Raw genomic sequence first — 12,234 nt, 5'->3', positions numbered from 1 at the left:
ACTTTCACTATGTCAAGTACGATTGATCGAACTCTATCACGATTGATTAGACTAATTAATGCACTATGATCGATCGGATGGTCTATCGATTATGTTGATCCATCACGATCGATCGGATGATCTATCGATCCGATCAGATGATCTATCGATCATATTGATTGATCACGACTGATCGGATGATCTATCACGATTGATCGAATATGATCGATACTATCACGATTGATTGGATGATCTATCGATCCTATGGATCGATCACGATTGATCAGATGATCTATTGATCCTACTGATCAATCACGATCGATCGAATAGGATTGATACTATAACGATCGATCGGATGATCTAACGATCCTATTGATCGATCAGATTATCTATTGATCCTATTGATCTATCACGGTCGATTGGATAGGATAAATACTATCAAGATCGATCGAATGATCTATCAATCCTATTGATCGATCACGATCGATCGGATGATCTAACGATCCTATTGATCGATCAAGATCGATCGAATTATCTATCGTTCCTGTTGATCTATCATGATCGATCAGATGATCTACCATAATTGATCAGAATATCTATCGATCCTATTAATCTATCATGATTGATCAGATAATTTATCATGATCGATCGGATGGTCTACCATGATTGATCGGATGATCTACCATGATTGGTCAGATGATCTGTCATGATTGATCGGATGATCTATCACGATTGGTCGGATGATCTATCATGATTGATCGGATGATTTATCATGAACGATCAGATGATCTATCATGATTGATCAGATGATTTATCATGATCGATCGGATGATCTACCATGATTGATCTGATGATCTATCGATCCTATTGATCTATCATGATCGATCAAATGATCTATCATGATCGATCGAATGATCTATCATGATCGATCGAATGATCTATCATGATCGATCGGATGATCTACCACGATTGATCTGATGATCTATCGATCCTATTGATCTATAATGATCGATAAGATGATCTACCATGATTGATCGAATGATCTATCGATCCTATTGATTCATCATGATCGATTGGATGATCTACCATGATTGATCGGATGATCTATCGATCCTATTGATCTATCATGATTGATCGGATAATCTATTATGATCGATCAGACGATCTACCATGATTGATCGGATAATCTATCGATCTTATTGATCTATCATTATCGATTGGATGATCTATCTATCCTATTGATCTATCATGATTGATCGGATGATTTATCATGATCGATCGGATGATCTACCATGATTGATCGGATGATCTATCGATCCTATTGATTTATCATGATCGATCAAATGATCTGCTATGATTGAATTGTAATTAAAATTAAAATTATCAATTAAAATTAAAAAAAAATAATAAAAAACCATTTTTTTGAAAATAAAAAACTAAAATAAAAAAGAAAAAGAAAAAGAAAAAAATTAAAATTAAAAAAGGGAAAAGAATTTTATTAAAAAAAAAACAAACGAAAAAATAACTAATAATTATTAAAAACATTTTTTTTAAAAAAAAAAAGAAAAAAAAAAAAGAGAAGAAAACAATCGAAAAGTAAAAAGGAAAAACTAGTTTTCTATTAAAATAAAAAAAAAAACGAAAAATAATTTTATTTTTTTTTAAAAAAATACAAACGAAAAAATATAACTGATATTCAAAAAAATTAATTAAAAGATAGAAAGGCTCATATTGAGCATTTGGGGGGAAGGGGGCGTTCACGCGGGACACGAAAGTTTCGTGTCCCGCGCGCGCCTCACTCAAAGACAAAAGTTTAATTTTTTTTTTTTTGTTTTTTTTTTTTTTGTTCCTTTCTAAAAAGCTGCTTTACTCTCTCTCTCTCTCTCTCTCAACTCATTCCATTTCTCAAGTCTCTCGTCTCTCTCCGTCTCACTTTCCAGACACCGCCGAGGCGCCGACCACCACCTGCCGCCGCTCTCCGTCGACCACAAGTACGTCCTCTCTCTATCTCTCACTTTCTCACTCTCTCTCTTGCACTCTCTGTCACTGTCACTGTCACTGTCACTCACTCTCTCTCTCTCTCTCTCTCTCTCTCTCTCTCTCTCTCTCTCTCTCTCTCTCTCTCTCTCTCTCTCTCTCTGTTTATAAGCGTGTCCCAGAAGGCAGCACTGCCTTTCTCTTTGATGCCCATAAAAGCTAGACCTCATTGACTCTTCAAGCTCAGTTCAGTTTAGCTCAGATCTCTTCCTCAATGGCAATAGACCACTAGTAAGTTCAGAATCATTGTTTTTCCTCTCTCCCTCTCTTTCCGTTTCAAAAACTTGGTTTCGGGCTGCAATGGCCGAGGCTACAGAGGCAAAAACACTGCCCGAGGCTGAGAAGAAGAAGGAGCAGAGCCTACCCTTTTACCAACTCTTCGCTTTTGCAGACAAGTATGACTGGTTACTCATGGTCTCTGGGAGCTTGGGAGCCATTATCCATGGCTCTTCCATGCCGGTTTTCTTTCTTCTTTTCGGTGAAATGGTTAATGGGTCCGGCAAAAACCAATCCGATTTGAAGAAAATGACAGAAGAAGTTTCAAAGGTTTGCAACCCAATTCAAATATCAAACACTTTTTTCATACATAATCATCCCAGATCTGAGATCTGGAATTTAAGTCTATTTTTGTTTTTGTTTTCGTTTCTTTGCAAGCTTTAATGTTGGGTGTTTATACACAGGAACTGGATAAGGATGGAAACAACATAGCATACAGAGGGAAACTATTTTGCCTTGTATTTGCTTACGGAGAAAAAGGGCTTGGACCATATTATTCCATTATTTCATGGCAATTTTTTATTTCTTTACCATAACAGAGCTATCTACTCGTTATGGTAAAGTGCTTCATTGGCTTTTAAAGCTTGAAATGAAGCACTTTTTTTTTAATTTTTTTTTATATAATTTTAGTATCGTGTGAACACACGTTACTAAAAAAATAATTTCTAATTTTTTTTTTCCTTTTTATATACATTAATAACGTGCTTTTTTTTTTTCTAAAATAATTTTTATAATTTATAATTCAGTAACGTGTAAAAGTATTGTACGTCACTAAAATTAGTAACGTGATAATTTTATCACGTTACTAATTTTAGTAATGTGCAAAACCATCAGGCCACTAAATAGTGACGTGCAATAATTTTGTACGTTACTAAATTTTTAGTAACATGCGAAATTTTGCGCGTTACTAATTAGTAACGTGGTGTCAATTTCCACGTTATTAAAATTATTTTAGTAACTATGGGTTTAGTCACCTGAAAATCACGTTACTAAAGTAACGTTATTAAATTTTAGTAACGTACAAAATGGTTTTGCACGTTACTAAGGTTAGGTTATTAAAATCTAAATTTTTTGTAGTGTATACTAAATAGCCATCCGCCAAATTTCTTTGGAAAGAGAGGTTGGGTTTTCATAATTTTCCAGAGCAATGGGGGAGGAAGTGCAAAAAATTAAAGGAGTATCGTCCAATTTGGTGCAAGGAAGCATTATCTCTGTGTGAAGAGCAATGATTTCTTAGGAAGTTTTCTCATGTATTTTTTATGTTATTTCTGTTAAATGTTGTGCTTAAATTGGTTTTTATAATATGTGTGCTCGATTTCAATAATAATAATAATAATAAATTTTTTTTTTTTTTAAAAAAAACATATAGCATTACTCAGATCATGACAGGTAACGTATAAATCTAACCCCCTATAATTCTTAATTTTATGACCAAAGAGAACAAAATTGCTCAAGAAATTAAATTTTTTTCTTTTTGGTGGAGGAAAGCAGCCTGCTGTGTGCCCATGAATTTGACCAACTCTATTTATTTAATTTAATTGATAAGTTCTCCCAATTCTGATACGCCATATTTAAATAGGTAGATAATTATAATCAATTTAACCCATTTAATAAACAAACCTTGTTGGATTGATTTGACCCTACATGACCCGCATAAATGATATAATTAACAAAACATTCAATTATTGAGTATAAAAATGTCATTTTGTACAAAAATATTGGCACGATATATAATTTCAAATTATTGAACTTGAAAATGAATTATACAACGGAAGTTGTATCTTTACCACTAAGAATTAATGAATGAAACTAATGATTTTTTTTTTTTTTTTTGTCTTGGACTTTAGGGTTTTATTTTTTTAATGGCGAAAATTGAAAGAATAATAGTTAAACTGAAAGTTAAAGGAGCCTTTCTAAGCCCAAATATTCCAATAACAATAATAAGCATGAGCACTAATTAAAAAAAAAATAAAAATTGTTCATTAAAAAGTGCAATAAAAATAAAAATATTACCTCCCCAATAACCAAAATTAAAGATTTCAAATGATTTTAGGGTTGCTAAATTTGTTAAATAGGCCAAAACTTTCTAACAATTTCATACTTGGGTACCCAAAATAGCTGTGAAAAATTTCATTACCAAATGTTGTTATTAAAAAATAGAATGAAAAAGAACCAAAATTTGTTATATAAAATAATTTTAAGGTGGCTAAATCTGTGACAAGCAGTATCTTATGGTTTTTTTTTTTTTGTTTAATTCGATCTATCCAACAGTCACCATATTGTTTGAAATTTAATGAATTCTTCTATAACGTACCTTTATGTTCTTTCTTCTTCTTCTTCTTTTTTTTTTCATTATTATTATTAATATTTTTTGTTATTCTTTGCCCAGACGTTTTCATAAAAGCTTTTTGAAATAAGTATAATGTAGTCATTGAAAAGATGTGTGACAATTAGAAGATGAATAGTTAAACATAAAACTTTATAAAGGAACCTTCTTAAGCTCAAATATTTAAATGACAATAATAAGCATTAACACTAAAGAAAAAATGTTACATATTGCAATAAAAATAAGAATATTATCTCTCCGATGACCAAAATTTAACATTTTGAATGATTTTAAGGTGGCTAAAATTGTTAAATACACCAAAACTTTCCAACAATTTCATACATGGGTGCATACACTTTTTATGAAAAAATCACCCATAGCACGGATTATAGGCAGTATAGGTAATGGTGAATGACAATCGAATAGACTCATGGGTCCGGGCCTTAAATCCAATACACTCAACTCCTGTTGCATAGCCCTTTAAACCAAATGGACCTCAAGTGAATTTTCCAAAGACTTGAACAAAAAATTCTTGTTACTTCCATCGAGCACTAGCGAGGATATAACTCACTGATTGAAGCCTCATTTGTTGAGGCTTGGAATGATCGATCTGATGACATGTCTGATTCAACGGTGGTGTGCATAAAAAATGCAGGCCGTGAGGGCACCAATAAAGTGATTGAGTAACTATTAAGCATGAGAGCGATGGAAGCCATGGTTGGTCTATCACCTACATTTTCTTGAACGCATAGCAATCCTATATGGATGCATCGCATTATTTCAGATGTTGAACTAACTCTCAAGATGGGATCGATAAGATTTGATGCTGTGCCTTCCCTCCAATTTCGCCATGCCTGCAAGATAATTACATGGGCAAGACATAATATCACTATCAATTTCATGTTCATTACCATTAGTGCCACAATTATTGGCAAAAGGAAGATTTACCCAAAGATAATTAAGTATACTTACATAACTAAGAAGATCTTCTAAATTTTCTCCTATACGGAAATAACTATTTTTCTGCCCAGACACCATCTCTAGAACTAATACACCGAAGCTAAAGACATCAGACTTTATTGAAAAGTGTCCATGCATTGCATATTCTGGAGCCATATATCCACTGCATGAGGACATCAGTAATAGCATTGTTATTTGAATGACAATAGATATGATACAAATTTTTTAATTGGTTTTTCATGTTTAGCTACTTAAGAAAAACAAAATGAAAACCATTTAAAACAAGCCAAGTCAGCTAATTTGAAATTGATGTGAAGAATAACGTAACATTACTCTTTGGCAAATTCTCTTAATTGATTCTAGCTAGTTATAGGAGAATAAGACATTTGATAGGCTTTCTATGTTCCAACAAAACATAAGTTACTCATATGACAGATAATACGAAGCATGCAATCTAATTGTTAATTTTGTATCGATTTTGTTAGGATACTTACTAAGTTCCAACGATTCTTCTCGTATTTCCATGAGTTTGATCTAGCACAAACAATCTTGCCATGCCAAAATCTGCAATTTTGGGATTCATCTCTGAATCTAATAGAACGTTGCTAGTTTTGAGATCACGATGAATAATACGAAATTGAGAATCTTCGTGAAGATAAAGAAGCCCTCGAGCAATGCCTACTATAATTTTGTAACGCTTCTCCCAATCCAAATGCAAACGTTTGATTGGATCTATATATTCATTCAAGTTTATCAATCTATTGAACAATAAAGAGATATCCAATTGTGTTCAACAAGAAATTCAATCTAAAATAAAAACACATTATGAGTAGAATCCAACATTTAAGTAGAAGTATTTTAAACATACCAAAAAGGAAGTGATTGAGGCTTGCATTAGGCATGAGCTCATAGATGAGAAGCCTTTCATTTCCTTCCAAGCAGAAACCTAAGAGCCTGACTAAATTACGGTGTTGAAGCTTAGCCATTAGCAAGACCTCATTCTTAAATTCTTGATCACCTTGTTCAGAAACACTAGACAACCTTTTCACGGGTATTTCTTGTCCATTCGAGAGCATACCCTAAAGAAAAACATATTGAATGTATTATATGTAACCCTTAAGAATCCAAGATTAACGAATGATATATTATATAATTATATGATGTCAAATTACCTTGTAAACAACACCAAATCCACCTTGCCCAAGCTTATTTGCATCTGAAAAATTCTCTGTAGCAACTCTAATTGTAGCAAAGTCGAATTGCAATGATTCAGTACTAATTATTTCATCCACAGCTTCACATGAGGGACAAGTTAATACATTTAAATTAGACATTGGCAAAATTTGTACCTTGAAAATCAATTTAATATGTTTTATACTCAATATTGCGTAGAACTAACTTATAAATTAAGTAGCATATATATATAGTACTAATTGTCTGATATGGTTTATTTTTTATATTTTATAGAATGAAAATCCTTAGTATAAATCGGACAAGAAATCCATTAATTTTTAACTTACTTTCAACTTTCTTCCTTCGCTTTTTCACTCTTAAATGGATATAGACGCATATGCAAATTACTAAGACCACAAAAACAACAACAACCACAACTATAATTATAGTTCGAGATGAGTTACTCTTCTTTCCTGCAAAAGCCACAAATCTGTCTCAATAAAGTATTCTGAATTTTAAATTTATCATAATTTGTAAATAGTTTTACAACCAAAAACTGCATGTGCAGGTGTGAAACCAACCCCACCTTTGTCCTAAAAGAAAACCAAAGAAAAGCCGAATGCATGAATATATATTTAAAAAATAGCCCACTTGGAGAAGTTGTCGTGTGAATTGATGACAACCACTTTTTTTTTTTTTTTTTTTTTGGTTAATTGCTATGTTCTAATCAAGATAGCACAACGCGATGTTTGGTCATAAGTGGAAATATTGTAAAACCCATATGGTCAATTTCGGTGTTGGCCGGATGCATGGATCGGTATGTTGGAGAAAGTCTTGTAAGTGAATTTTATCAAAATAAATTTCTTTCTATGAATCTTCCAAAATATGATCAAATAAATCTATCAAACACGTGGTATATATCCGTCATACTTTTGACTACATTCACAGCCAAACAGTGTACGATACATGTTTATGACGCATTTTGCATCCAATTTGATGATCGGGATAAACATCATAAACTGGTGGTGAATCCCAATCTACTAAAATATCAAAATTTAAATTCTTGCTTCAAGACTTCCTTTTTTTGATGTCTAGAAAATTTGGACCGCTAAATCCCACAAGACGTATACTTGGGGAGGATTACGTTGCTTTGCCGAAACTTTCAATACAGCAATTGTAGGATAAATATTGTACGTTTCAGCCTATGGAACTAATCATGTGACTGTCAATGCAACAACTTGTTGGGTTAAAACTTGTGTAATGAGTATGAAGAGCTAGCTAGGGGAGACGGCCGGAGCTTCGTAAAACGGCAAGATTTATGCCTTCAAGGCTTATTATGTGGGCTTTTATGGAAAAGTTTGCATATTATATATATTTGTCCATGCAAATAGAATAAAGGAGGAGCTCGAATGGAAACCATACCTTCTCCCTGCGGAGGAGGAAGAGACGATGATGATGGCGGCCGTACAGCGGGAGTAGTGTCATAGAACATGTAGTCTTCATACCTTAAGTTACAGCTGGGTGTAAGAACTCTCGCTCCTGTCGCGTCATCACAACACTCTGGAAGAAATCCGATGGTCTGATTTAGGCAATTGATGCATTCTTGCTCTTCCAAGTCAGGAGTGCACTGCAAGAGTGCATATATATTAAAGTATGTGGAGTTGGCAGCTCCAATTGCAAGCTTTCGAATGGAGTCACCAGATGCAGCTTTACTTCTTAGGCTATCCAGTAAACTCCGAAGAACTTGTTTGAACGTCCCACTCACGTCGGAGACATTTGCCGAGCTGTATAGATAGTCCATAGGCTCAAGTTCCATAACACCAAATATGGAGTTGTTGGAGAATCGTACTGTACAATTCATATATCACATGATGCCCTCCTTCTCGTTTGGACATAACAATAAGAGCTCGTGAGCAGACATATTGACACAGCTACGGCAGTTACTTGCCGTGAGGTCTCCTCTGCAAAGCGCAACTGCGTTAACTTTGTCGGAGTTGTCTCCGGCGGAGAAATTGTAGAACCCATTATCGATTTGGTTTTTAGAAGAGAGGGAGGAAAAGAGGCTGTTGAGGTTTGCCCTGTAGGTACTGTTACTGGTAACGTTACCATTGGTAGAACACTGGTGGAGCACGTAGGGATCTCGCTGAGCAATGGTGGGCTTAACAAGGTGCATAAGGATGCCATAGAAAACGAAGGACAGTAGTACTCTTGAAGAGCCCATTCTCACTGTCCTTCAATGTATTCTCTGCAAAGGGGAAGATTATAATCTAGCAGTGCACGCTGCTAAGGAGTGTTCCAAGAATCCCATCGTTATATATATATTATCCAAAAGGAATCCAATAACGTGAAAACATTCAACTTGGCTTTCTTTATATATATTTATAGTAGCAAAGCAAGGCAAGTGGTAAGTTGGTGCGGTAGGCGCCGTTGGGCGTTGGTTCATCGATCGCCGCATACATTGAATATTTATTGGCAAATTAATTACTTATTAATTTGATTATTGCCTTCTCAATCATTTTGTCTACGTGGGCAATCTTAGTGAGTGCTTCTCGGATAATTACTAATTACTTGTAAATTTTTAGTATTTTTCCTCGTTTTCTAATATTCAATTTAGCATGCATGGGTGTGGCCGTAAGGTTGTACTCGAATTGAGTATTGAATATTTGAACTCAATTCATTTAATTTTGTTGAACATGAGCGGAACTCGAACTTAATTATCATGAAGCTAAATATAGTATGCTCAAATTTGGTTTATTTATCTTTTGAACAAATTGAGCTTTTTCACAATCGAGTTGTTCAATTAACGTATTCATTTTTTATATAAAGTCATTTTTATTTCTTCATAAATTGAGAATAATCATTAATTAATTAATTATTATTAAGATTTTATCATTTAAGTTAATTACATAAATTAACACGAACCTTATAAATTAGATAATTAATTTTTTTCATAAATTTATTATTTTTGTATGTGTCTTGTGTGCTCGCATGACACGAGACACAAATGCATTTAATTGAAAAATGGTTTCAATTAATTGTTATGTTGCTTAAATTCTTAGAATTCATTTGGGAAACATGCATCTCCGGCACCGCGTCGATAAAGAGCGCAATGTAGTCTTATCGGGCTCTTTCCTAGTGATAAATGTAGGTAATATCTAATTAACACTGAACCACAAATAAATTTTTATTTTTTTTTTTTTTTTTTTTTTTTTTTTTTTTTTTTTTTCCTTTTAGTTATAAGTTTTTGGATCAGGCCAGGCACAAATGAAAGAGTCTGCTTTTAATTAATTGAATAATGGTTTCGATTAACTTCTATATTGCCTAAATTCTTAGAATTCATTTGGGATACATGCATTTGACATCGGAAGAGAACGTACTCTACGCATAATACGCATGCTTATACATAGATAGACAAACAATATATATATAAGAAAATGAATATGTAAAACTCACTTGTGGTCCTATAGATTCAATGATAAATTTGTAAATTTGTTGTACGAAGTTGAATAAAAAAAATATACAGAAAAGCAAACATTTTTTAAAATATTTTCCTGACATCCTTTTCAAGTACATACGTAGCCGATTAAAAACGTCGGCACATGATTACTGCATGGCCGGGAGAAAATCACAAAAAGAATTAGCGGCAAGATTGGACTATGAAGTCAGCTATCTTCACTTCTGGTGTAAATACAAACATATCCTAAACTGATCATGTCAACGATGCTGCCCACACAGGCCAGCTTGCCTATTGGCCATTTCGATTGGTTAATTAATGTCCCACAAACGGAATCGAAGTGCAAACTATCTTTCTAGCCTTAATTTGGAAGATATTCAAATTGTTAAAAATTAATTTAATGTTAATCAACTAGAGATCGAGTCTTTTATCCTTTCTAATAATGCTTTCCTTTTTGACTATACTTGTTAGGGATAAAATTAACCCTAGAGACACGTGGACTCAGAAACATCTCGGATCTATGCCTCGGACATTTATTTCGGCCAGCAAAGAAAATATTGCCTAGGTATAAATAGATCTCGGAGGTATAACGACATCTCGGTACAAATACATCTCGGAGGCAAAACGACATCTCGGTCTTAACACTCCAGGTTACGGTATATGGAACATCCCGAGATCTCCTAGTCTGAATGGAGCGAGCATATCTCGGAGTAATAACGTCTCGGTATGATATCGAGTCGGTGTGATATCTCCTCGGGGTAATATCTATTGGATGTGTCAACATCTCGGACTCACATAACCCCGTTGTGGTACGGATATATCCCGAGATCTCCAGGTCGGAGCGAACACATCTCGGATATCATCGCCTCGGAGGTTAGCTGAAATGTGCTACAGACTTCTAAAAGGTGCCATGCGCCACATCCGTCTTAGAGTGAGATAAGGATAGAATCCCAGAAGATCAGGGATAAACTACATATCCATAATTTATGGGATAAAATGGTTATTGACATGGAATCAAGTTTAAAGAAGTACAAACGCGATCAACTACGGACTGCACACTCCTACTCGAATTCCCTGAAGATATAGTTAAAGTTCAACCAGGCCAGGACTCAAACTCCTAATCCAACTAGGTGTCAAGAAGGTCCGGCCTATAAATAAAGACCGTCACACCAGGTATAAACACACGAATTCTCTAAGCTCCTGAGATTAATATTCAGAATACTCTGCAGAAAACTTTTTAGACTGATTTAGGCATCGGAGTGGGCGTGGTCGGCACCCCCGACGAGTTGTTTGTTCCTTTTTGCAGGGTTGAGGTATTCGGTAGAAATCAACAGCGAATCTTCAGGCGACACGTCACCATACCGGAAACTGTACCAACAATACTAATTAAAGTAGTTTTATCTACTTTTTTTTGCTACTTTTATATCCTTCCTCTTTCAAATAATGACTGGTCGAGTTTGACCCTTTTTGTGTTTCGAACACGTTGTTGTGTTTAGACACATGCTTCCGGTTTCTTTGACTTAATACGTTTTTTACTACTCGATCGATCGATCTGATCGAGGTCATGCATGGAAGAATTTTCTCCTTATCCAAAACAATAAAGTAAATATATGACTTAATTGATTACACGTAAGTAATAGTCTGCCACCAAAATATATATATATATATATATACACGTGTGTGTACTTTACCTGCGTGTGTACTTTACCCAAAAAAAAGGATGTGATAAAGTCTGAATTATTTCATTTGAAAATAATAATAATAAAAAAAACCTATACAATATAAGTTTTTTTTAAGAATGATAAAGAATTTTTATATCAAAAATAGAACATCATTTGTTTATGCAAGGAACATCTACAATGACCGAATTGTCTTTCAGGAAAGAGCTTTGCTTATCAAAAAAGAAAACAGTCATTAGAAAGCCTGCTGGTCTGAAGATCGAAAGCACTTTGACATCCAAGTCAGTCCAAACCCTAGTTGAGAAAGTAAAACTTGTAAAAAAAATAGTAATTAAGAGAGTCCCGTCTTG

The 12,234-nt window shown here is 34.1% G+C and overlaps 2 protein-coding genes across 2 annotated transcripts; one reads left to right on the top strand and one right to left on the bottom strand.

Annotated features, from left to right (window-relative positions):
- Window positions 1-1,885: 1,885 nt before the first annotated feature.
- LOC133867933 (ABC transporter B family member 19-like) lies at window positions 1,886-2,955 on the top strand. Its single transcript, XM_062304714.1, has 3 exons — window positions 1,886-1,970; window positions 2,139-2,562; window positions 2,697-2,955. Exons 2-3 carry the CDS (start codon window positions 2,317-2,319, stop codon window positions 2,826-2,828), a joined length of 378 nt encoding a protein of 125 aa, XP_062160698.1. The 5' UTR covers window positions 1,886-1,970; window positions 2,139-2,316; the 3' UTR covers window positions 2,829-2,955.
- Window positions 2,956-4,821: 1,866 nt separating this feature from the next.
- On the bottom strand, window positions 4,822-9,022 carry LOC133867929 (cysteine-rich receptor-like protein kinase 44). The gene is made up of 7 exons (XM_062304711.1): window positions 8,174-9,022; window positions 7,099-7,224; window positions 6,751-6,872; window positions 6,447-6,657; window positions 6,073-6,310; window positions 5,591-5,741; window positions 4,822-5,472 (listed from the first exon to the last, which is right to left on the bottom strand). Exons 1-7 carry the CDS (start codon window positions 8,610-8,612, stop codon window positions 5,170-5,172), a joined length of 1,590 nt encoding a protein of 529 aa, XP_062160695.1. The 5' UTR covers window positions 8,613-9,022; the 3' UTR covers window positions 4,822-5,169.
- Window positions 9,023-12,234: the final 3,212 nt, after the last annotated feature.

This window comes from Alnus glutinosa, chromosome 5 (genome assembly GCF_958979055.1).
Source record: "Alnus glutinosa chromosome 5, dhAlnGlut1.1, whole genome shotgun sequence".
Taxonomy (NCBI): Eukaryota; Viridiplantae; Streptophyta; class Magnoliopsida; order Fagales; family Betulaceae; genus Alnus; species Alnus glutinosa.
The sequence above is the reverse complement of the archived record's forward strand: the minus strand, read 5'-3'. Positions and strand labels throughout refer to the sequence as shown.

Excerpts from the sequence above, each read along its gene's own strand:
- LOC133867933 (XM_062304714.1), top strand. The coding sequence starts at position 2,317 with ATGGCCGAGGCTACAGAGGCAAAAACACTGCCCGAGGCTGAGAAGAAG. Across the intron at positions 2,563-2,696 it reads TGACAGAAGAAGTTTCAAAG|GAACTGGATAAGGATGGAAA; the intron begins GTTTGCAACCCA and ends GTTTATACACAG.
- LOC133867929 (XM_062304711.1), bottom strand. The coding sequence starts at position 8,612 with ATGAATTGTACAGTACGATTCTCCAACAACTCCATATTTGGTGTTATG. Across the intron at positions 7,225-8,173 it reads TCCTCCTCCGCAGGGAGAAG|GAAAGAAGAGTAACTCATCT; the intron begins GTATGGTTTCCA and ends TGGCTTTTGCAG. Across the intron at positions 5,742-6,072 it reads AGAAGAATCGTTGGAACTTA|TGGATATATGGCTCCAGAAT; the intron begins GTAAGTATCCTA and ends GTCCTCATGCAG.